General features: G+C 43.8%; 1 protein-coding gene across 2 annotated transcripts in view; it reads left to right on the plus strand.

The window, feature by feature from the left end:
- The window catches only part of tubgcp4 (tubulin gamma complex component 4), a 48,337-nt gene that overhangs the window by 20,119 nt on the left and 4,585 nt on the right, over positions 1 to 23,633 (plus strand). The window contains exons 9-16 of one of the 2 annotated variants that reach the window (XM_059640087.1): positions 776 to 900; positions 5,660 to 5,710; positions 7,042 to 7,147; positions 9,262 to 9,369; positions 9,759 to 9,897; positions 12,577 to 12,754; positions 16,933 to 17,044; positions 22,544 to 22,674. In XM_059640087.1, coding sequence (XP_059496070.1) covers positions 776 to 900; positions 5,660 to 5,710; positions 7,042 to 7,147; positions 9,262 to 9,369; positions 9,759 to 9,897; positions 12,577 to 12,754; positions 16,933 to 17,044; positions 22,544 to 22,674 — 950 coding nt within the window. Of the gene's footprint in view, positions 1 to 775; positions 901 to 5,659; positions 5,711 to 7,041; positions 7,148 to 9,261; positions 9,370 to 9,758; positions 9,898 to 12,576; positions 12,755 to 16,932; positions 17,045 to 22,539; positions 22,675 to 23,633 lie in introns of both variants that reach the window. The other variant, XM_048520626.2, reaches the window with a different exon arrangement.

Here is a 23,633-nt window from a genome sequence, read left to right on the forward strand (position 1 = left end):
ACTCCACAGATTCTGGTTTCTAGCCACTAAGTTACTCTTTATTTACATGTGGAGAGTCCTTAACACTGGTCTGGCTCCCTCACAGCCAGCCCTCGGAGTGAGCAGGATGTCTGACACTCCTGTTTATACCTGTCAGCTAGAGCTCCCTGATCAGACCAGGTTAACAGCCCCAATCAGGGAACTCACATCCATCTGGAGATCTATCTGGCCGACTTCATTACAATCGCTACAGCTAGGAACAGGCATACAGGTAGTTCTGCTATAACATGTGTTTTGTTAATGCAAATTGGCTATAACGCGATTGATAACTAGTGGACACTGTTTGAATAACGCAAACTTTCTGCTTTACAGGTATAGTGATTTTCTGTAGCGGTTCTCCTATAATGCGATTTTCTATGGCATGATGTTATGCAACTATTGTGTTATAGGAGAGCGAACGTTGTGTCTGCTCCATAAGTCAATAACATCATGGCTGACCTGATTGTGGCCTCCACATGCTTTCCTGCTTTTCCCCAATACTTATCATCTATATGCCTCTTCCTGAAAAGTATTCAAAGACCCACCTCCACTGCTCCCTAGAGAGAGGAATTCCACCGACATCAAATTTGATATGCCTCATTTCTAGTGATTAACCTGACTTAGAGACATTTTCTAAAAGCTTCAAGTACTCGATAGGTTAAATTAAATTTCACGTTTGCAGGTGTAACTGTTCCTTATGCACCAAACCTAGTAATGTTGTACTTTGTGTGTGTGTGTGTGTGTGTGTGTTGCGCAGGGTCCATTTTAAAGAACCAGGAAGACGCTTTTGCAGCAGAGCTGCATACACTGAAGCAACAACCCCTTTTCAATCTTGTGGACTTTGAAAATCTGATTGATAGGATCAGAAGTACAGTTGCTGAGGTAAGAAAGGGTGTAATCATCAATTGCATGCAGGTGTTGTGCACTCACCAATGTGTCGACTGGTTCATGTATCTGCTAGCTGGAACTAGCCCTGATGTTTAAATGAAGAAATCCACTGTCTGTGTGTGGCACTAAACTCTATGGATCAGGACGGTCTTGTATCTGCTTTTTTAGTCTGAGCTGCACTAGCTGTTCACTGTGATATCTACATTTATAGTGGTGAGAGAGAGTTTTTAAATTCCAGAAACTAAATAACTGGGAAATGTGCTTCCAGCATCAACTACTGTTGATCTCTGTAGCCCTGGGTCAATTCAGGGTAAAATTAGGCACAATTAACATTCTTCATTTGAGTGCAGAAATCCATGCAAGAAAGAGAAAATCCTTTTTGGGGATTTTTGATGGGAACAGAATTATGCTTCGCTTTAGTGCTGCTACAATCGCTATTGATTGACCCTGTTTGAAGATTGGTTGCAGGGTGTATTGTCGCTGCGGTATCTGTGAGGCCATACCTCACAAGGGAGTTACTGCCTTCAGGAAATTTGAGTGGGGTGGGAAGAGGAGAGACTTTAGGCATGGAGTTGGACTGAAGTGAGATATTTTATGATAGCTAAGATAATAAAGTGTGAGGCTGGATGAACACAGCAGGCCCAGCGGCATCTCAGGAGCACAAAAGCTGACGTTTCGGGCCTAGACCCTTCATCAGAGAGGGGGATGGGGTGAGGGTTCTGGAATAAATAGGGAGAGAGGGGGAGCCGGACCGAAGATGGAGAGAAAAGAAGATAGGTGGGGAGGGGATAGGTCAGTCCAGGGAAGACGGACAGGTCAAGGAGGTGGGATGAGGTTAGTAGGTAGGAGATGGAGGTGCGGCTTGGGGTGGGAGGAAGGGTTGGGTGAGAGGAAGAACAGGTTAGGGAGGCAGAGACAGGTTGGACTGGTTTTGGGATGCAGTGGGTGGAGGGGAAGAGCTGGGCTGGTTGTGTGGTGCAGTGGGGGGAGGGGAAGAGCTGGGCTGGTTTTGGGATGCGGTGGGGGAAGGGGAGATTTTGAAGCTGGTGAAGTCCACATTGATACCATTGGGCTGCAGGGTTCCCAAGCGGAATATGAGTTGCTGTTCCTGCAACCTTCGGGTGGCATCATTGTGGCACTGCAGGAGGCCCATGATGGACATGCCATCTAAAGAATGGGAGGGGGAGTTGGAAATGGTTTGTGACTGGGAGGTGCAGTTGTTTATTGCGAACCGAGTGGAGGTGTTCTGCAAAGCGGTCCCCAAGCCTCCGCTTGGTTTCCCCAATGTAGAGGAAGCCACACCGGGTACAGTGGATGCAGTATACCACATTGGCAGATGTACAGGTGAACCTCTGCTTAATGTGGAAAGTCATCTTGGGGCCTGGGATAGGGGGTGAGGGAGGAGGTGTGGGGGCAAGTGTAGCATTTCCTGCGGTTGCAGGGGAAGGTGCCGGGTGTGGTGGGGTTGGAGGGCAGTGAGGAGCAAACAAGGGAGTCATGGAGAGAGTGGTCTCTCTGGAAAGCAGACAGGGGTGGGGATGGAAAAATGTCTTGGGTGGTGGGGTCGGATTGTAGATGGCGGAAGTGTCGGAGGATGATGCATTGAATCCAGAGGTTGGTGGGGTGGTGTGTAAGAACGAGGGGGATCCTCTTTGGGCGGTTGTGGCGGGGGTGGGGTGTGAGGGATGTGTTGCGGGAAATGCGGGAGACACGGTCAAGGGCGTTCTTGACCACTGTGGGGGGAAAGTTGCGGTCCTTGAAGAACTTGGACCTCTGGGACGTGCGGGAGTGGAATGCCTCATCGTGGGAGCAGATGCGGCAGAGGCGGAGGAATTGGGAATAGGGGATGGGATTTTTGCAGGAGGGTGGGTGGGAAGAGGTGTATTCTAGGTAGCTGTGGGAGTCGCTGGGTTTGAAATGGACATCAGCTACAAGCTGGTTGCCTGAGATGGAGACTGAGAGATCCAGGAAGGCGAGGGATGTGCTGGAGATGGCCCAGGTGAACTGAAGGTTGGGGTGCAAGGTGTTGGTGAAGTGGATGAACTGTTCGAGCTCCTCTGGGGAGCAAGAGGCGGCGCCGATACAGTCATCAATGTAACGGAGGAAGAGGTGGGGTTTAGGGCCTGTGTAGGTGCGGAAGAGGGACTGTTCCACCTAACCTACAAAGAGGCAGGCATAGCTGGGGCCCATGCGGGTGCCCGAGGCCACCCTCTTAGTCTGTAGGAAGTGGGAGGAATCGAAAGAGAAGTTGTTGAGGGTGAGGACGAGTTCGGCTAGGCGGATGAGGGTGTCGGTGGAGGGGGACTGGTCGGGCTGCGGGACAGGAAGAAGCGGAGGGCCTTGAGGCCATCTGCATGCGGAATGCAGGTGTATAGGGACTGGACGTCCATGGTGAAAATGAGGTGTTGGGGGCCAGGGAATTGGAAGTCCTGGAGGAGGTGGAGGGCATGGGTGGTGTCATGGACGTAGGTGGGGAGTTCCTGGACCAAAGGGGAGAAAATGGAGTCCAGATAGGTGGAGATGAGTTCGGTGGGGCAGGAGCAGGCTGAGACGATGAGTCAACCAGGGCAGGCAGGTTTGTGGATTTTGGGAAGGAGATAGAAACGGGCCGTGCGGGTTGGGGAACAATGAGGTTGGAGGCTGAGGGTGGGAGGTCCCCTGAGGTGATGAGGTCATGAATGGTGTTGGAGATGATGGTTTGGTGCTCGGGTATGGGGTTATGATTGAGGGGGCGGTAGGAGGTGGTGTCGGAGAGTTGGCGTCTGGCCTCGGCGATGTAGAGGTCAGTGCGCCATACTATCACTGCGCCACCCTTGTCTGGCCTCAAGGCCCTCCGCTTCTTCCTGTCCCGCAGGCCTGACCAGTCCCCCTCCACCGACACCCTCATCCGCCTAGCCGAACTCGTCCTCACCCTCAACAACTTCTCTTTCGATTCCTCCCACTTCCTACAGGCTAAGAGGGTGGCCATGGGCACCCGCATGGGCCCCAGCTATGCCTGCCTCTTTGTAGGTTAGGTGGAACAGTCCCTCTTCCGCACCTACACAGGCCCCAAACCCCACCTCTTCCTCCGTTACATTGATGACTGTATCGGCGCCGCCTCTTGCTCCCCAGAGGAGCTCGAACAGTTCATCCACTTCACCAACACCTTCCACCCCAACCTTCAGTTCACCTGGGCCATCTCCAGCACATCCCTCACCTTCCTGGATCTCTCAGTCTCCATCTCAGGCAACCAGCTTGTAACTGATGTCCATTTCAAGCCCAGCGACTCCCACAGCTACCTAGAATACACCTCCTCCCACCCACCCTCCTGCAAAAATTCCATCCCCTATTCCCAATTCCTCCGCCTCCGCCACATCTGCTCCCACGATGAGGCATTCCACTCCCGCACGTCCCAGATGTCCAAGTTCTTCAAGGACCGCAACTTTCCCCCCACAGTGGCCGAGAACGCCCTTGACCGTGTCTCCCGCATTTCCCGCAACATCCTCACATCCCGCCCCCGCCACAACCACCCAAAGAGGATCCCCCTCGTTCTCACACACCACCCCACCAACCTCCGGATACAACGCATCATCCTCCGACACTTCCGCCATCTACAATCTGACCCCACCACCCAAGACATTTTTCCATCCCCACCCCTGTCTGCTTTCCAGAGAGACCGCGCTCTCCGTGACTCCCTTGTTCACTCCACACTGCCCTCCAGCCCCACCACACCCGGCACCTTCCCCTGCAACCGCAGGAAATGCTACACTTGCCCCCACACCTCCTCCCTCACCCCTATCCCAGGCCCCAAGATGACTTTCCACATTAAGCAGAGGTTCACCTGCACATCTGCCAATGTGGTATACTGCATCCACTGTACCCGGTGTGGCTTCCTCTACATTGGGGAAACCAAGCGGAAGCTTGGGGACCGCTTTGCAGAACACCTCCACTCGGTTCGCAATAAACAACTGCACCTCCCAGTCGCAAACCATTTCCACTCCCCCTCCCATTCTTTAGATGACATGTCCATCATGGGCCTCCTGCAGTGCCACAATGATGCCACCCGAAGGTTGCAGGAACAGCAACTCATATTCCGCCTGGGAACCCTGCAGCCCAATGGTATCAATGTGGACTTCACCAGCTTCAAAATCTCCCCTTCCCCCACCGCATCCCAAAACCAACCCAGCTCTTCCCCTCCCCCCACTGCACCACACAACCAGCCCAGCTCTTCCCCTCCACCCACTGCATCCCAAAACCAGTCCAACCTGTCTCTGCCTCCCTAACCTGTTCTTCCTCTCACCCAACCCTTCCTCCCACCCCAAGCCGCACCTCCATCTCCTACCTACTAACCTCATCCCACCCCCTTGACCTGTCCGTCTTCCCTGGACTGACCTATCCCCTCCCTACCTCCCCACCTATACTCTCTCCACCTTTCTTTACTCTCCATCTTCGGTCCGCCTCCCCCTCTCTCCCTATTTATTCCAGAACCCTCACCCCATCCCCCTCTCTGATGAAGGGTCTAGGCCCGAAACGTCAGCTTTTGTGCTCCTGTGATGCCGCTGGGCCTGCTGTGTTCATCCAGCCTGACATATTTATTATCTTGGATTCTCCAGCATCTGCAGTTCCCATTATCACTGATACTATTTTATGATAGCTGTCAGGTTGTGTCCCTGTGGCACTTCATCAGGTGCTAGTGCACTCCTACATTCATCTCCATTTGGATGGTTGCTTCCTAGCACCAAATAACCCTGTGTTTCTCTTTATATCTAACCAGCATCTATGGAAACTGGTGGTAGAAGAGGCAGGACTGTTGGGACAACTCAAGGTAAGGTTGATCAGAAGTCAACAATTCACTTTGTCTGTAGTTCTCAATTATGCTGCTTTTAACATAGCCCAAAACTTACTGGCCTTTCTGATAGCCCTTTCTGTTCAGATCCAGTTTGCTGGCTGTAAGAGTATTGCTCATTGAGTTTTCTAATAAATCATATTGATTGTCAAAGTTAAAAAAAATTTCTTTCATGACCTCAGGACATGTCAAAGCTCTCCGTGGCCAATGAAATGTTTTTGAAGTGTGAAGACCTTTTGTAACATTGAAAATGCAGCAGCTGACATGCAGAAAGCAGTGTGATTTTGACCAGATAATCTGTGTTAGTGATATTGCTTGAAACATGGTTAATAGTTCCAGGATACTGGAGGGAACTCCCCTGCTTTTCTTTGAAGAAGCACCATGAGACTTTTTATTTCCACCTCCAACAGACATAACCTCGGTTTATCATCATATCCAAAATATGACATATCTGACAATGCAGCAATTCATCAGTGCCACAACAGTGCTGTTTTATACAATGTGCTTAGAAATGCTATGATATAATAAATGCAGGATTGCACTGTTTATATATTACTTAGCAGTTCTGACAGCATCTCTGGAGAGAAAGAGTTAACGTTTTGAAACGAGTGAACCTTCTTCAGAATTGGGCCAGTGGACCTCAAAATGTTAACTCTGTTTCTGCTTCCAGACCTGCTGAGTTTCTCCAGCAATTTATGTTTTTGTTCCAGATCTTCAGCATTCGCAGTTCTTTGTTTGATTTCAAAGTTTGTCCTGTATTTGATGGTGAATTTCCATTCTTCTGCATTGCTGTTAAAAGCTGGAGTGGAAGATATCTGAGCATGTGACACAGTTAGAGCAGATGCATGTTGTTGGGACGGGCTTTGCTCTGCATTTGGTTCATGCTGTAGTTTGTCTGGGGGTGGTTAATACTGACACCTGATGTCAGAAATTGGAAGTACCTGTATCAAATTTCCCAGTACCAAGATCACTTTTCTGCATAGCAAATTCACAAAAGTTTACTACCTTTTTTAAAAGCCCTGTCTTCCTGTTTACTGCAACCCTGCAAGCTGTTAATATTCTTGCTGCTGTTAACTAGTCGCTAAAGCTTAATGTACAATAACTCCACTTTTCAATGTCACTGTTGCCCTGAATATGGGCCTTTGCCCTTGAAGTCTTCAAAACAAATTTTACAGTTGTCGTTGTGGAGAGCACCTGAGATCAATACTAAGCTATTTCTTTCACTTTTCTTGCCTTTTTTCAACGATAAACTGACGAGCAGATGTGGTTTTCACTAAATGTTGTTGGATCTGCCCTGGGCTGTTTTACAGATAATCAAAGATTTCTATCTGCTGGGTCGAGGGGAACTCTTTCAGGCTTTCATTGACAGTGCACAGCATTTACTGAAGACCCCACCAACTGCAGTCACCGAACACGGTAAAGTGAAATTACTGATGGGAGAGAGGGGGTGGGCATGCTGGCATTGAGATCAGAATGTTAGTATTTAGCAGGTATGTTTTCCTAATATTCCTTTGGCACTATGTGTAATAACTGTAAAATTACAATTTCTTTAAAGGTATGAAGCTGGAGAAACCCTCCAGCATTTGTTTAGGATGTCATTAAGCTTTGGAAATTAATCTCTGCGGGTACTTTGTCAAAGTAATGTAATGGCATTCATATGTTAGTGCTCCAAATATAGCGTTCTTTCACTTACCTTCACCTCATTCTGCTGTTTCAAATTTCGCACTAGTAGATTTCTGCTAGTTAGAGATATTAAGAGATGTAGAGACAAGGCAGGAAAATCAGCATGAATGGGGGAGGGGATATGTGGGTGCGGGTCAGAGGGGCATGACTTTGAGACTTCTTAGATTTCCTCCTTATGACATTCGCCCTCAAGGTATCAAAGCTTTAGAACCTGAATTGGCCCCACCTCACTACCACTTTGTGATTGATCTTTTTAAGATCAGTGGGCTTCAAAAGGTTGAAGTGCCACTCCTGAACCATCTTTGTTTTCCTGCCTTATTCTATACTTTCAAAAGCCTATGTCTGTGATTAGTCATTTCACAAACTCTTCTCCCACTAGTCCATGAGACATTGTGCAGTGTCCTCTAAAGAACCTTACAACTGAATGTTTTTATTCACTCCTGCACTGAGATTTTCACTGCAGAACTCTCCATTTTAAAAAGAAGCTTGTCATTAAGTGTCTTTATATTCTTAGGCCACCGATTCCAGGTGAATGGTCTTCCAAATCTGGTGACCATAGCTAGACTGACAAGGTTTCCCTGGGGCTGATGGACTGTGTACAGCTAAAGCTTCTATGATGCCATGTATCCCCTAGACATACAGAACAGACGTTCGACCACAAATTTATGGTGGATATGATTCAATCCCACAGCCTTCACAGCTGGGTTCTGGCTCTATTTAACACATGAGGCATTGGTTTATTTATTACTTGGTTAGTCAAAAATGCACATGAGCTTAATTACATAATAAATTAGTAGACTCGTGCCAATTAGACCTATTTAGATGCAGGCTGTAAATAAGCAGTTGACTGCAAGCTCACAATCAGGACACGCTTTCCTTGTTTTTCCCAATGTGACAAATTTCATGAGTTCTTCCTTTCCTTTAAATACCCACTTCACTGCCCATCTATGGTCATGTTTCTGATGTCTATATTTTGTTACGTCAGCATGAGTTTCAATTTGCGAACACTTTGGCTATGAAGTTGAACTTTTTTTGGGTGCGTAGATTAGTAGGCATTGAAAGGAAATGAGATTATGGCTCATCAGTACCTTCTCTCCTTGTTAACTAGTAAAGTAATTTCCAGTTAGCATGAACACAGCAGGCCAAGCAGCATCAGAGGAGCAGAAAAGTTGACGTTTTGGGTTGAGACCCGGCTTCACGCCTTGTTATCTCAGATTCTCCAGCATCAGCAGTTCCTACTATCCAGTTGGTATTTGGATGTTTTTATTCTGAGCCAAAGACTTTGTTTTTTCCTCATAGTTTTGCAACACTGAAAGGCAAAGAGTAACTCAATAGATATGATTGTGGGTGGTTTGTTAGTGTGTGTAGAGATAGTGTTTCCTCTTACTGGGTGACCAAAATTAGGGCAATCAGCGTAAGACCCTCATTCATAAATTCAATGAGGGGTTTCAGGAAAAAAAGATTTTTTTTTAAAAATCCTGATAATGATGAGAATACAGAATTTGTTTCCACGGGCAGTAGTTGAGGCAAATAGCATAGACACATTTAAGAAGAAACTAAGAAAACACATGAGAGAGAAAGTTCTAGAAGGATTGATTGATCGTGTACGTGAAGAGCAAAAGGAGGAGGCCCATGTGGAGCATAACAGCAGACTTATTCTAATTGGTGAGGTTCTGGCATTTCTGTGTTACTTTCAGTTTTTTTTTAGAAAAGTACAAAACAAAGCATAATAATATTTCATTCTCCGTTATTCACTCTAATCGCTCTACTTTTGGAGATAAGTACAAATAGAATGCTTGAATTTCTCATGAATTGTTTCTCCTATTGCCTCTATCACTGCATTTCAGATGTCAATGTAGCATTCCAGAAATCAGCACACAAAGTGTTATTGGATGATGATAACCTACTCCCACTCCTGCACCTCACTGTCGAGTACCACGGCAAAGATCCAAAAGGTAGGACAAGGCACAATAATATTCTGCACAAACGTTATTTAATGCAAGGTCTAGATATATAATATAGATGGAAGTATCCTGGTAAAATGTAGAATCTGTGAAGTAAATCCTCTGTTTGTCATCCTTACATAAGGAGTCCAACTCTCCACAGTGTTTCAGATAAAGTTACACCAGTGCCTTGTAGAACTGAAGCATGACGCCTTTACTTTTACTTTCAATTCCTGTCATTATAAAGGATAGCATTTCATGAGCATGGGATTAACTTTGTGCTTGGTTATGATTTTCTTGTCAGTTTATTGTATCGTTTTATCTTGGTCTCCCCCCCCCCCCCCCCCCCGCCACCCCAAACCTTCCATCTCAACCTGCCAACCCTGCCCAACTCAACACAGATGCTGCACAAAACCGTGATAGTTCCCTGCGTGAACCATCCCCTCGTGAAGCCCCTACTTCTGGCTGGTCTGCTCTGGGGCTCTCATACAAAGTGCAGTGGCCTTTGCATATTCTGTTTACTCCGGCCGTACTAGAAAAGTAAGTTTACTTTGTGTATTTACTTTGCTTCATTGTTGCTGTCTGTTTAAAGAACACTTCAGTTTTGTCCACCATTTCTCCATCCTCGCCACTGAACAGTGCAGGTCATGTGTCATCATTTCTGCCACCTTTTTCACCATATAATCTGAAGTGTGCCATCCTAGGCAGGGTGTTCAATGGGAGTGAAGGAGAGGGAGTTGCAGTGTAGTGGACTTGTTCCAATCCTGACCCACTGTTCATTCAAAGATAATAAAATGTGAGGCTGGATGAACACAGCAGGCCAAGCAGCATCTCAGGAGCTCAAAAGCTGACGTTTCGGGCTCTCTGATGAAGGGTCTAGGCCCGAAACGTCAGCTTTTGAGCTCCTGAGATGCTGCTTGGCCTGCTGTGTTCATCCAGCCTCACATTTTATTATCTTGGAATTCTCCAGCATCTGCAGTTCCCATTATCTCTGATACTATTTTAACCCCACTGTTCATTCATGTGCTTTCTAGCAGCCATCACTGACTTGCTATCCCCTTCCTAACCAAACAGAAGTGGTAGTGATCTGGAATTCAACCCCAATGCCTTGTCCAAGGAGTCATCACAAATATGAAAAGATTTAAAATTCCCTAATCTTTCCACTGATGAACTCCGGAAAAAAATAAAACACTCTCCAGGCTTCTGTATTTAGCAAGAAATTAACTTTCGTCACAGATGAATTGTCCTTAACCAAAGGAGTTGGGAAATGTTAATTGCCACTGTACAACATATCTCTATAATAGCTTAAATGCTACCCTCACTTCCCCCTTGGCACTAAATACCAAAGGCAGGCAGATACACAAATGCAGACAAGGCATGGATATTAAGAGTGAAAAAAAAATTGGGGAAACACAGTTTGATAACACCAGTCTGGACGAATTGCCCTTTTTTGTTGTCCTTTTCATTTCCTTCTCAGTTCTTTAACAGTGAGATAATTTTACTTGAACACCAATGCTGTTTTTAATTTGCTGGTTGAGAATTTGCCCTTTTACTGTCTTTAATGGCAAGCTATTCCTCTTTCAGCAGGATTTACAGGGAAAGCTGAGTGGAAGGCAGCTAGCTATTACTGAAGACTTTCTATTGCCTCCAGACAGGACAGCGAGACAGTGAGAGATTTTTCAGTGCTTTCTGTTTGCAGTCTTGCTGGTTCACTATTGCACCAGCCCCCATACAAGCCCTGGTCACCAGGATAGGAACTAACCAGACGTTGTCAAGACATTTTTAGATAATTCAGAACCCATTGGCTTTCTGATGTCTGCGTCTGCTGTCACTGTCTAAGGAAAATGGAACATTGTTTGCAGCTCACAGTGTTCTCTGGTAAACATGAGACTGATTTTTTTGAGGAATAGCAAACTCGTGGATTGTACTCCTTTTTTTGTAAAAGGAGTGAGCTCTGCATTTCTAACAGGAGATTCAAATTCTAAGATCCTTCAGAAATGCAGAACCGTGCTTTCATTCTGACAGTTCTTTCATAGTGTAAAACTGTTGGGGGGGCACGGTTGGAAGCAAAGCACGCCCTCTTTTCATAGCAACCAACTGCTGCATATTGAGAGTTAAAGGTCCAGAATTACCAGCAGACACTTTGACGGCTACTGTCTCACAGTAAATACATAGGTAAGTATGAGGTTAAGGTGGTGGGGCTGTAGGCAGCCAGATTGGTGGGTTTTGCAGGATGTCATTGCTGCAGAAGGGCGTGGAGGTGAAGTCATTTGAGTATATTTAAGACCTAGGTAGATAGTACGTAGATTCTAGGTTAGTAGGGAGATCAAGGGTTACCAGGAGAAGGTAGGAGAGTGGGGTTGAGAAATATATCAGCCATGGTCGCATGGCAGAGCAGATATGATAGACCAAATGGCCTAATTCTGCTCCTGTGTCTTCTGATCTTTGGATAGGGTCGTGGTTCTGGAGCAGGGGAAGGGACATTTTTATTGGATCCAGAGTGAGGGAAGGATAGTGTCACTTCCAGAGGGAGGTCAGGGTATTGGGTCCAGGGTTGGGGTTCAGAGTGCGCGGGGAGTGTCAGGTCAGAGTCTTGGAGGGCCTAAGCAGCGTGGGGGAGGTGTACTTGAAATCTAACCCATATGGCATGGATTCTGTGATTCAGTTTGACCAATGAGAGGTCAGCAAATAGACCTGTCATTCACTGTCAAGTTCACTGTAGTTTTGTATGTGGCTGAACCATGTTTGATTTCCAGCTATATCCGCAAATATTATGTAAGAAGTTGCTGGTGAAGGGATTATTGAAAGCACTGGCTTTGTTGCATATTTGCTTGTCCTGTAAGAATCTGAGTGTTCTCCTGAAATGTTGACATTGCTTCGGGATGGCGATGTCTCCATTCAGATCTGCCCATGGTTGTTTTGTTGATCTACTCAGCTTGATTGAATCTACAGGCTCTGAGATTGGCTTTCAGAAAGTTTAAGTTTGTGACATGTTGTTTCCCATGCAACAGTATTGTGAGAACTTTTACATTGATTGAGAGTAGGAACAGGACTTTGATTTAATGTCTTACCCAAACAAAGACACCTCTGACAGTTTAGTATTTCCTCAGTACCGCACTGAAGAGTGTGGGTCTGATTACCTGCCACAGATTGGAAAAAGATTCACTCGAATGCTGGACTCCATATGTATTTCTCATTCTGCCTCGTTTTCTCTTGCAGATACAACATTGTCTTCAAGTACCTGCTGAGCGTGAGGCGAGTTCAGGCAGAGCTGCAGCATTGCTGGGCTGTGCAGATGCAGCGGAAACACCTCACCTCCAACAAGTCAGACGCCACCAAATGGAGACTGAGGAACCACATGGCTTTCCTTGTGGATAACCTGCAGTATTACCTCCAGGTAACACAGAATAAATTATCACCTTCAGCGCAGTATAATACATGGTTACAAGGCATGTACTCCTTGGGATAGAGAAGGTTAAGGAGAAATTTATTAGAACTTTTAGGATTATGAATAGGGTAGGTTAAGAGAAACCTCTGGTCAGGGGTTCAAGGATAAGACAATCTTAAAATGAGAGAGAAGTTGAGAGAAGCACTGTAGACATGTGGGAACATCCTCCCACAAAAAGTAGGAGCTGCCAGCTCAATCAATCATTTTTAAATTCAATTTGATGTACATTTTCTAACCATTATTTATTAAGGGACGTGGAGCTAGGATGGTCTCACTGAATGATGGAATGGGTTCGAGGGCATTCTTGTGTCCCTATGAAATATAATTGCACCATATGGAAAATGTTTTGGATCATTCCATGTGTTATTGCTTGCACAAGCTTCATTTTAATTTCATTATCAGTGATTTGCGGCAAAGGGGTTTTAAGTCCCGCTCTGGCCTCTTGTACTATTCACTTGAATGCAAACAGAGGGAAAGGTGTGTTACAGGGAGCACTTGGTATTACAGTGAAATTCAGGTCATCTGGCATCTCAGAAATGCTTCATGACTGCTTCTCTGAGCCCCTCCCCACTGATATAAATGTGGTGCCTGTGATTGATGGATGTGGGTTCACAGGGGTGTTTTCCAATCTGTTGCGAAATGTATTACTCCTTGTGAAACCCACGCACACTTGCACCCAAATTGTAAACCCTTCATTTGCAGTTCATAACTCACAGACAGTGCATATTAAATCAGCAAACATTCTTCTGCTGAAATAATGAGGAGGTGGATTCAGTCTGTTTACCACAGGAATTTATTCACAACACCCTGTACAGCATAAGTGCAGGAGATTTTTCCCTTCCAGACTTTTCCTTCATTTACTCATTGGGTGAGGACGTTGCTAGCTAGGCTATATTTTTGCCCATCCCTAATTGCTGAGAGGGCAGTTCAGAGACAATCACATTGCTGTGGGTCTGGAATCACATGTAGGCCAGACCAGGTAAGGATGACAATTTCCTTCCCTAAAGGGCATTAGTGAAGCAGGTTGGTTTTTCCTGACAATCTGCAATGGATTCACGGTCATCATTGGACTCTTAACTCCAGACATTTTATTGAATTCATATTCCACCGTCTGCCCTGGCTGGATTTGAACCTGGGTCCGAACATTACCTGGGTCTCTGGATTAACAGTCCACTGATAATACCATTCAGTCATCACCTGTCCAGACACCAACATCTCTGAGGTGGAAGCTGGTACATAGGTAATGACCTGTTTGGACATGTTATGACATACATCACAGCTTTTGGTTTGGAGGTAGAGATGCTATACTACCCAGCAAGATCCCAAATATTTTCTAATTAATCTGTTCAGAGATATTATGTCACACGATCCCAGATTTTTGTTGAATTCAAATTTCACTATCTGCGTGGTGGGATTTAATTCCTGTATTGGTATACAGGATTAATAGCCTTGTGATATTGCCACAACACTATTGCCTGCCCATTCACAAGATCCCAAGCTGTTTTCTTCAATCTGGGTAAACTGCTGTCAAGCACAATTCGAGTGTACACACATGCACACTTCATTGACACAGTGTTTGCAAATGTTGGTGTTGCAACATTAGTCTGAAGCCCTTAAAGATCTTACCATGGACTGGATCAAAACAAAATTAGGTTCTGACAGGAACTCTTCGTTATCACTGTGATAGACTGACTGTGTCAAGTGTTTGCCTGGGATATTCATGGCCATGGAAACAATTGTGTTTTGAATGTAAGGCAGCTTTTAATCAAATGTAACTGGCGTCAGAGTGATTATGTGCAATACCAATGTTGACACCCTGCAAAAGAGCTGACTGCAATCAATCTGCCAAATCGCTGAATTATCAACTGACATTTTTGACCTACTGGAACCACTCCATCCCAATGTGTGTCCCAGTCTTTTTTATAATTACCAAAAGCTCTCCACTGATACGCACCGGACGGATTAACTAACTGTTTGTTTATTTGGTGAATATTATAACTTAACAGAAGGCACCAGTTGTCAGGTTCCCCTTCCTGGTAAGTGGCCCTGTGCTTTTGCTGGAAATGGCTTTGGCCAGCTCCATAAAGGGCCCAGAAAAGTGTATTGTTGCCAATGCTATCTTTTGGATGATGTTAAATAGAGGACCCTGTCTGTCATCGGCGTCCTCATCCCACGAATTAATTTTTTGAAAGCCGGCATTTGTAGATAGGAAGCAGGATGAAATGTTGTGTTGCCAGTTTGTTTGTTCTCACTGAAGTTGATTTTCTATAACAAGTTTCCTGTTCCCCCTATTAGCTCCCCTGTGTCCACGATTGACATTTCAACATCAAATTCAGGCCAGTTTGTTATATTTTTGGTGTGGAAATCTGTTCAGTGGTGGATCAAGGCTCCCCAAACTCATTTCATGCAGAACCCTTACAGCAGGCAGATCGTCATCCAAAACGTTAGTGCAAGGATGATGTCAACATCCAAATAATTAGTATAGCCATCTTGCTTATATTAGTTCCAAAGGTTTAGAAAGGGGGCTTGGGTAGAAGACACCAATCATATATCTACCTGTACTTCCTTCCCTTCTACAATTGTCATTTATTTCCCCTCCTCTTGGCTCTCATGAAACAGTTCATAAACTGGAAGTCAAGTGAACAAGCAATTTCATTTTCAAACATTATCTGCGCAGACCCTTATCCTCTCCCAGTACTAATCTTGTTGGTTGTTGGGGCCCAACGTGGTACGTCTGGGATGCTATTAGCAGATCCCTCTGTAGATCATCTTCACTTGACAATGTTGCCCCTGGATTAGACACATTAGAAAAATTGACCTAGCTACCAGCTCTGATGGAACGAGTTAATCACAGTTAATCTCTGTTGTAAAACTCCTCACTTTTGAAAAGCTTGCCAGTACTCGTTCTCTTCATTTGGGAGAAAACTGAACTTGTGGAGGGATTGCCAATATAACAACAGCTAGAACTAAAGTGGATAGTTTTTCTAACTAAAGCATAGAACAGAAGAATTCAAAGCCACAAATATCAATCTAGATCTAGAAATCTAATTTCCCCTCCCACAACCCCAGAATATGTGCAAGAGATGGGGAAAACAAATAGGCCACAGGTGAAGGCAGACCTGCTGAGTTCTTTCAGCGATTCCTGTTTTTGTTTCTGATTTCCAGCATCTGCAGTTCTTCGATTTTTGAAGCAATAAATAATTTGTTCTGCATCAATCAAAAAAGATAGAGAGCCGAAGAGTGGACAGTTTATTTTTCTCATCTTTTCTTAGAGGGATTGGGGTATTTCAGAGACTAATGAACATTATTAATACACCTGAAATAGTGACTCAAGGCAACTGCTCAATTGCTTTAGTGTTTTGTTTTTCTCACATTTCCACCATCCAAAATGTTAGCATCACAAGTGAGAAGGATGGCAAGACACAAAATTTTAGGGACAGTGTGACCCTGCGTTTTGAATAAAGGAAAGTGAGAGATATTGCGGAACCTGCTTGATTTGCCTGAGAGCAAGGATGAGAGCACAGCAATCTTGCTACTGCATTGGAAGGACATGACTGAGGCAGCCATGAATGGAAGCACTTCCAATGGGTTGGATGCTCATCTTATTCTGTAACAAATATAGGAGTAGCTGCTTGGTGGACACAACTTGATTAGAACTGGAAAAAAAGAGATATGCCTTAGAACTTCCTTGTTTTGCACTCATCAGGACAGACCAAAGAATGCAAAATTTCAAAGGAGCAGTCATTAATAGTGCATTAGCAGACGGAGCTGATTGGCCAAGTTATTGCCATGAAGATTACACCAGGGACCAGTCTTTTGTTTAACTTATAAAGGCAGGATGCCTGGACATATTCCCTTTCTCTAAGGATGGCAGATCCCTTCATATATGTAGCTTCCAGCAAGCATAAATGACCCACATTGCAAACTCAACTGATGATCTTAAATTGGTTGTTAGTATAATTCTTAACACAGTCTGGGTTGTCCAGCAACTGCTGTCCAATTGCAAAATAATTTTTAGCATGAGAATATAAGAGTGTTTTAGTTTTCTTGTATAACAGCAACTTTATCTGTGGCCCCTGACTTCCACATGTACTGATATTATTACACTTATTTCCGCACCTATTCAGGGCATGCAGCGCTCCTCATTGTGTTACAGCACTCCACGTAGCTCTTCCCCGCAGGTAGGAACGGCACCGGCTGCAGAGCGGTACGGACGGAGTCAGTGCTTCCCGCAGGCAAGTCGTTGCCGCAGTGGCCATGCTGGGAAGGGTTAGGCAACTCGAAGACCTGGACTTGCAACCTCAGAGGTGTAAAATAGACATCTTACGTAATAGGGATTAGTTAAGAATAAAATACTTTTAATCCTTTGCGGGCCAATGTGGAGAATTCAGTTGGAACCTGATGTGTATGGGTGGGAGTGGGGCGGCTGGGCAGGGTTCATTCGTCTGGTGCCGTGCTTGTGTGATGTTCCTTTTATACAGTGTTTTATTTCTTAGGAAAACAACAACTGATGCTCCACGAGCCGGAACTGGCAGTTAGCCGTCCCCCTACTTAACATGACTTGATTAATTGTTATGCCCTATGATTATCCCTTCGTATCCTATAATATTAAAGGATATTTTTCGGTTGGAGCCAGTCACTCCCTCGCTGGTCGTGTCATTTAATTTATACTCTTAGGACAATACAGTCTCCCAGTTATGCTTTTTCCCCACTTGCAGTGCTCCCATTGTGACAATTACGCCAACGTTTGGATGGTTGTTACATTCCAAAGGCCCACACAAGACGGATTAAATTCTCTGCAGTCACTTGTTTTGAACTCCCTGTCAACTAACTAAAACATTCCCCTTTGCACTGTGTAGAAACAAAAAAAATCTTTTCTTCAGTTTGACCATTCTGATTCTTAGGTTCTTAGGCCCGCAATCAGGAAAAAAACCGTGTCTCTCTCCCAAGTTTTAGACACCACATCGCAATTTTTTTTTAGGAATGCAGAACAATCTTGTTAAAATAAAGAAAGAAATGCATCTGGGCATGTATGCAAAGTCCTGATCTGTGTTTAGAGATTCTAACTTGGGTGGTCAAACAGAATCTAAGATGTAAATTTTCTTTGTACAGAGAATTTATTGGTACCAGTTCATCACTTCTGTCCCAGTCACTGCTGTTTCTCCACTTGCTACATCAGTACTTGATGCAGGATGTGATAGTGTCCTTCAGTTTTATTTTAAACAGTTGTCACATCAGTCACAGAGCTTGCCTACGGTTTAGTGTACTAGTGTTCTTTCCTCCTGCATCGTTTAGTAGTATTTTAAACTTATGAGAAGATGGATGGGAAAATTTTCAAAGTTTAAAAACTACAATAATCTGTTTTTCACTTGCGTGCCTATTCCCAGATGCTACTAACATTTTTTTAATATTTTAATTAGAGAAGCATCATCACAAGAATGCAATAATGTCTACATTGTACAAACTCCAAATCCACTTAACTTCCCACAGTTACCTGGTAGTATTCCATATCCATTTCTATTTGAGCCTATATATATGCAGCCTGTCCAGCAGTAATATTTCACTTGATTCAACAGGTGTGCTGATAAAGTGGTTTACCCCAGTTATTTTACATAGAATTGTGACTCTTTAGTGAATTTAGTACGTGGTCAGCTCCAAATCTAATACAAATTCTCAACATCTTTAACCTTACTTTGGTCGGCATTGTTCAAACATTTTAACCACATTCACTCTGCAAGCTATGTATGTACATGCACTACTCAACTGAGCAAAGTTTGAATGAATGTGTGACTGGAACTTACATTATTGAGCTGAAGCTTCTTGTAACCAGTGCAGTTCATTCTGCCCTCAACTTCTGAATCTTCTGAACCTTTGTGTAATGTATCGTGTCAAAAACTTGTTATTCCGTTTCCAACAATTCATTGCATAATGGTATTTACAGCTTCGTTTATAAAACCAGTTGACCATTCCCCAGGCATTCTTGATGTTAATTCTGCTGTTAAAGTTTCCACAATTCATTTTGTCTTTCTAGTTACCAGAAATGTCTCTGTCCTCATTCCTTCTGGGTACAATGCTTCTTACACATTCATTCATGAATTCCGCAGCCAGATGGTCCTGAAAGGTTGTTAACATTGAATTTGTCGTTTGTTTTACTGCTGAATGTGCCTTTTGAACAATGAAGATGGATGGGAGCAAATGTTTTCCCAGGAAGTTTTGTTCAGGTTTCTGACCTCTGTTCCAAAAGAATGCTTCCTGTAGAAAATTTCACTCCAGTTAACACTAGGTGTTAAACCACACCTTGGCACAATCTAATAATTTAAATGGCAGCGTTGAGCTAGGTCTCTCCAAATAAAACATTTACAATTTTGTTTATAATCTGTTAAACTCCTTGATATATTCTTCTATAGAATCACCATTCGGATTTCTACATTTATTGGAGTCTTACAATACCTTGAATGCCTTAAATAGGTGATATTTCTTATGAATTTGTTCATAAATTTTAATAGATTTTAAAACCTTCCTCTATGTCCAGTTGTTGAGCATCTCACTCTGAAAGTACTTTACGCCAGATCCTACTTAAAGGAAGAGACAGTGCCTTGATTTTTTTTTTACATCATTTTTAAGAGATCATTAGACTCAGCTTCACCGAAAAGTTGGTGAGAAGCCATAGCCCAGTATTTTACAATGTGTTTCGTCTATTCGTCTCCAGAGTAACTCCAATTAAGTCTTGTGTCTGAAAGAAAACACCAGTTTTCAATTTCCAACTTTTACAAAGCTGTCTTCTAGCAAACTAACAGTTTGAATCTAGATGACACTTCATCAGAGCTCTCCTGAAGAGAAATCTAGACTCAAAGTTAGCTCGCTCTCCCTCCATGGATGCTGCCTGACCCACTGTGATCTCCAGCATTTTTTGTTTTCAGTTCAAATTCCAACGTCTTTCCTGATTTGCTTCTTCCCCTGCCAATGCTGTTAGGTTTATTGATTGTGCCAATATGCTAGCCCTCTCTCTCAATACCAGTTCTCCCTCCTTTTATACCTGTATTGCCAGCTATCAATTAATGAATTAAACTTTATTTTTTAAACAAATTGCCTGTTTTCCCCTTTAACCTGAACTACTTGTATATTAACAAACATGAAACGGTCATTTTCCTGACCATTAATTGATCTCAATTTCAGTATTGATAATTAATTGAAGTTGCGTGGTTCTGTAAGGAGTCTGCCAGATGATTTTAAAGTGTCCCAGATTACCTGTTCACTTTTGTAGCATATATATATACAGGAGTGTATATGACTATTTCCAATCACCTATCACTTTAGGTTGTGCTTTGTCAATTGTAATTTGTTGATTTCTACACAATGTGTAAAAGGATAAACAAAATAAGAATTAAAGAGCCTGGTCTTTCTCCAAAGGCAGAAGTAAGTGAGCTGCCAATTTAGTGTATTGGTAATTAACCCCTAAGTGACTGCAGGATAAGCCTGTTTGGACCATAACCCTGAGGGACGTAGTGGCACAAAACATGAGCAACTGAAACGTCATGACTGTGGGGGACTATGAGCAAGATGACAGCTAGTCTACCACATAATTCTGCAAAATTGTTTCAAACAGAGGGATTTACCAAATCCAATCAATTCATGCAGCAAAGTATGTCTTACAATTATTAAGACATCTTAATTGTATTTGCAGTGCATGTGTTGCAGACACGTCTATATGTGCACATACCATTTACTTTTTGTTCTGAGCGTGAACAGAAAGAAGTTGTGTTGCATCTTTGAAAATGTGTCACTTGAATTCTAAATCTCTATTAATCTTTGCATGGATGCTGCAATGTGTAAAATGCATAATGTGACATCAAAGCGTACACAACAAGTTAGACCCCAGGTTTGCTGTTCTAGTATTTGAAAGAATTGGCTGACCTTATTTCAGCAAGCTGTTGAAGCACTTCAATTTCCTCAGCTTCCCAATCTTTAATGAGGAAACAAACAGGGAGTCACAGTGGCTCAGTGGTTCGAATCCCTGCCTCACAGGGAGCTGGATTTGATTCCACAGTCAAGCAATTCTGTAGGTATTCTGTGAAATAAGGATGCTGGTTTTCCACTCCTAATCATACCTCCTGGAGTGTATGTATGTGTTGTTATCTACAGATGTGCTGCACAGCTCATAGTCAGGTAGCTTGTTGAAACTCTCTGATGGACTTGTGTGATGAGTTGCCACTTGGATGTATCTCTTCTTATTTCTTTATCTTGCACCGTCTTTTATCCAAATCGTATTCCCCTTTTTTTTCTACCTGACCTGATTCTAATCAGCCTTCCCCCACCGTTGGTTTCTGTCTTGATTGTTCAGTCCTCGTTATTAAGGAGATGCAGTGTAAACCCTGCTGTTCACCAAACTCTCCAATTGTCTATTGCCCTCACATGCCAGATCACTTCGAAACCAGCAACTTGCAGCACAAAAATGCAGAAGGTTGTAGGAGGAATTCACATTAATAGAGCACTGTCTGTGAGATGCACAGATACCCTGCGCTAACAGAAAAATGAAGCTATAATCCTGAGCAGCACCTCGACAATGACTAGGAGACACAGTTTTGAAATAGGAGGACTCCTGTCTGGAATGGAGGCGAGAATTTTTTTTTCCCCTCAAGGTAGTAAGCCTGTGGAATTTGCTTCCTCAGAAAACATTGGAGGCTGTGTCATTGAATATATCCAAGGCAGGGTTTGATAGACCTTGATTGATCGATGGGGGAGTAGAGGATTATTTGGAGCAGACAAGAAAGTACAGTTAATGCCAGAATTAGATCAGGCTTAAGGAGCTGAATGGTCTAATTCTCCTCTTAGATTCTTTGTTGATAATTACATAGAACATAACAGCACAGTACAGGCCCTTCGGCCCTCGATGTTGTGCCGACCTGTCATACCGATCTCAAGCCCATCTAACCTACACTATTCCATGTATATCCATATGCTTGTCCAATGATGACTTAAATGTACTTAAAGTTGGCTAATCTACTACCGTTGCAGGCAAAGCATTCCATACCCTTACTACTCTGAGTAAAGAAACACTCTGACATCTGTCCTATATCTTTCACCCCTCAATTTAAAGCTATGCCCCCTCGTGCTCGCCGTCACCATCCTAGGAAAAAGGCTCTCCCTATCTACCCTATCTAACCCTCTGATTATTTTAGATGTTTCAATTAAGTCACCTCTCAACCTTCTTTTCTCTTACGAAAACAGCCTCAAGTCCCTCAGCCTTTCCTGTAAGACCTTCCCTCCATACCAGGCAACATCCTAGTAAATCTCCTCTGCACCCTTTCCAAAGCTTCCATATCCTTCTTATAATGCGGTGACCAGAACTGTACACAATACTCCAAGGGCGGCCACTCCAGAGTTTTGTACAGCTGCAGCATAACCTCATGGTTCCGGAATTCGATCCCTCTATTAATAAAAGCTAAAACACTGTATGCCTTCTTAACAGCCCTGTCAACCTGGGTGGAAACTTTCAAGGATAATTAATAATTTAAAAAATATTCTCGCCTCCAATTAATGTAATTGGTTTTGTATTTGTTGAAATTGAAACTTGTAAAACTGTGTCCAGTGCTAAGGTTAAGAGGTGAAATTTTCCAATGCAAACATTAGGCTGAAGCAGATTAGCAGCTGGTGTTCTTCGAAGCTCCCTCGGTAGGCTATACTTCCAGATTTAAGTTTCCTGCAGTGTTAATTAGCAACTTGTAATACTGCAGGTAGATGTCCTCGAGTCCCAGTTTTCACAGCTCCTCCAGGAGATAAACTCTATCCGAGATTTCGAGAGTGTTCGGTTGGCGCATGATCGTTTCTTGAGTAATCTGCTGGCTCAGTCATTCATCCTCCTTAAACCGGTGAGTACACTTCACCTGAAAGCAAGGAAATTTCCTTGAACCTCTAGAAAACACAGGCTAGTCCTCAACTGGAGTACGGTGTTAAATTCCGGACCGCTGCACTTTAGGAAGGGTGTCAAGGCCTTGGAGAGAGTGTCGGAAAGATTTACTGGAATATTACCAGAGAGGGAAGACTTTGTGACTCGTGATTGAAGAAGCTGGGGAAATTGGGGAAAACGCTAAACAGTTTTGATGGTGTAAAGATTTCCAGTGGCAGAACGGTCAGTAAGCAGTAGACACAGATTTGGGACACTATCTATCTATTATCAGCAGAGATGAATTGAGGGGATAAAAGCAAATTTATCCAGTGAATTGTGATACAGGGCTCTGGGCAAAGAACAGGGAGTCATGTTACTTGCTGTACCAAGATTTAGTTAAGTCTCAATGGATCAAATAGCCTCCTTTCGTACCATATAATGTTGTGATCCTACCTCAAATTCTAGAAGTTGGAATTTCACTCTTTTATTCATTCATGAGATGTTGGCCTCACTACAGTTGCCTTTAAGAAGGTGGTAGTGATCTGCCTTCTGGAACAACTGCAGTCCATGTGCTATCGGTAGACCAATAGTTCTATTAGGGAGGGAGTTCCAGGATTTTGACTCAGCAACTGCAATATAAGTGCAAGTCAGAATGGTGAGGGGCTTGGAGGGGATCTCACAGCTAGTGGTGCTCCCACGTATCTGCTGCCCTTGTCCTTCTAGATTGTAGTGGTCATGGGTCTGGAAGATGCTGTTTAAGGAGTCTTCATGAATTTCTGCAGTACATCTTGTAGTTAATACAGACTGCTGTGACTGAGCATCGGTGGTGGAGAGAGTGGATGCTTGTAGATGTGGCAACAGTCAAGCGGCTGCTTTGTCCTGGATAGTGTCAAGCTTCTTGAGTGTTGTTGGGGCTGCAAGTGCAGACTATTCCGTCACACT

This window comes from Stegostoma tigrinum, chromosome 36 (assembly GCF_030684315.1).
Source record: "Stegostoma tigrinum isolate sSteTig4 chromosome 36, sSteTig4.hap1, whole genome shotgun sequence".
Classification (NCBI taxonomy): domain Eukaryota; kingdom Metazoa; phylum Chordata; class Chondrichthyes; order Orectolobiformes; family Stegostomatidae; genus Stegostoma; species Stegostoma tigrinum.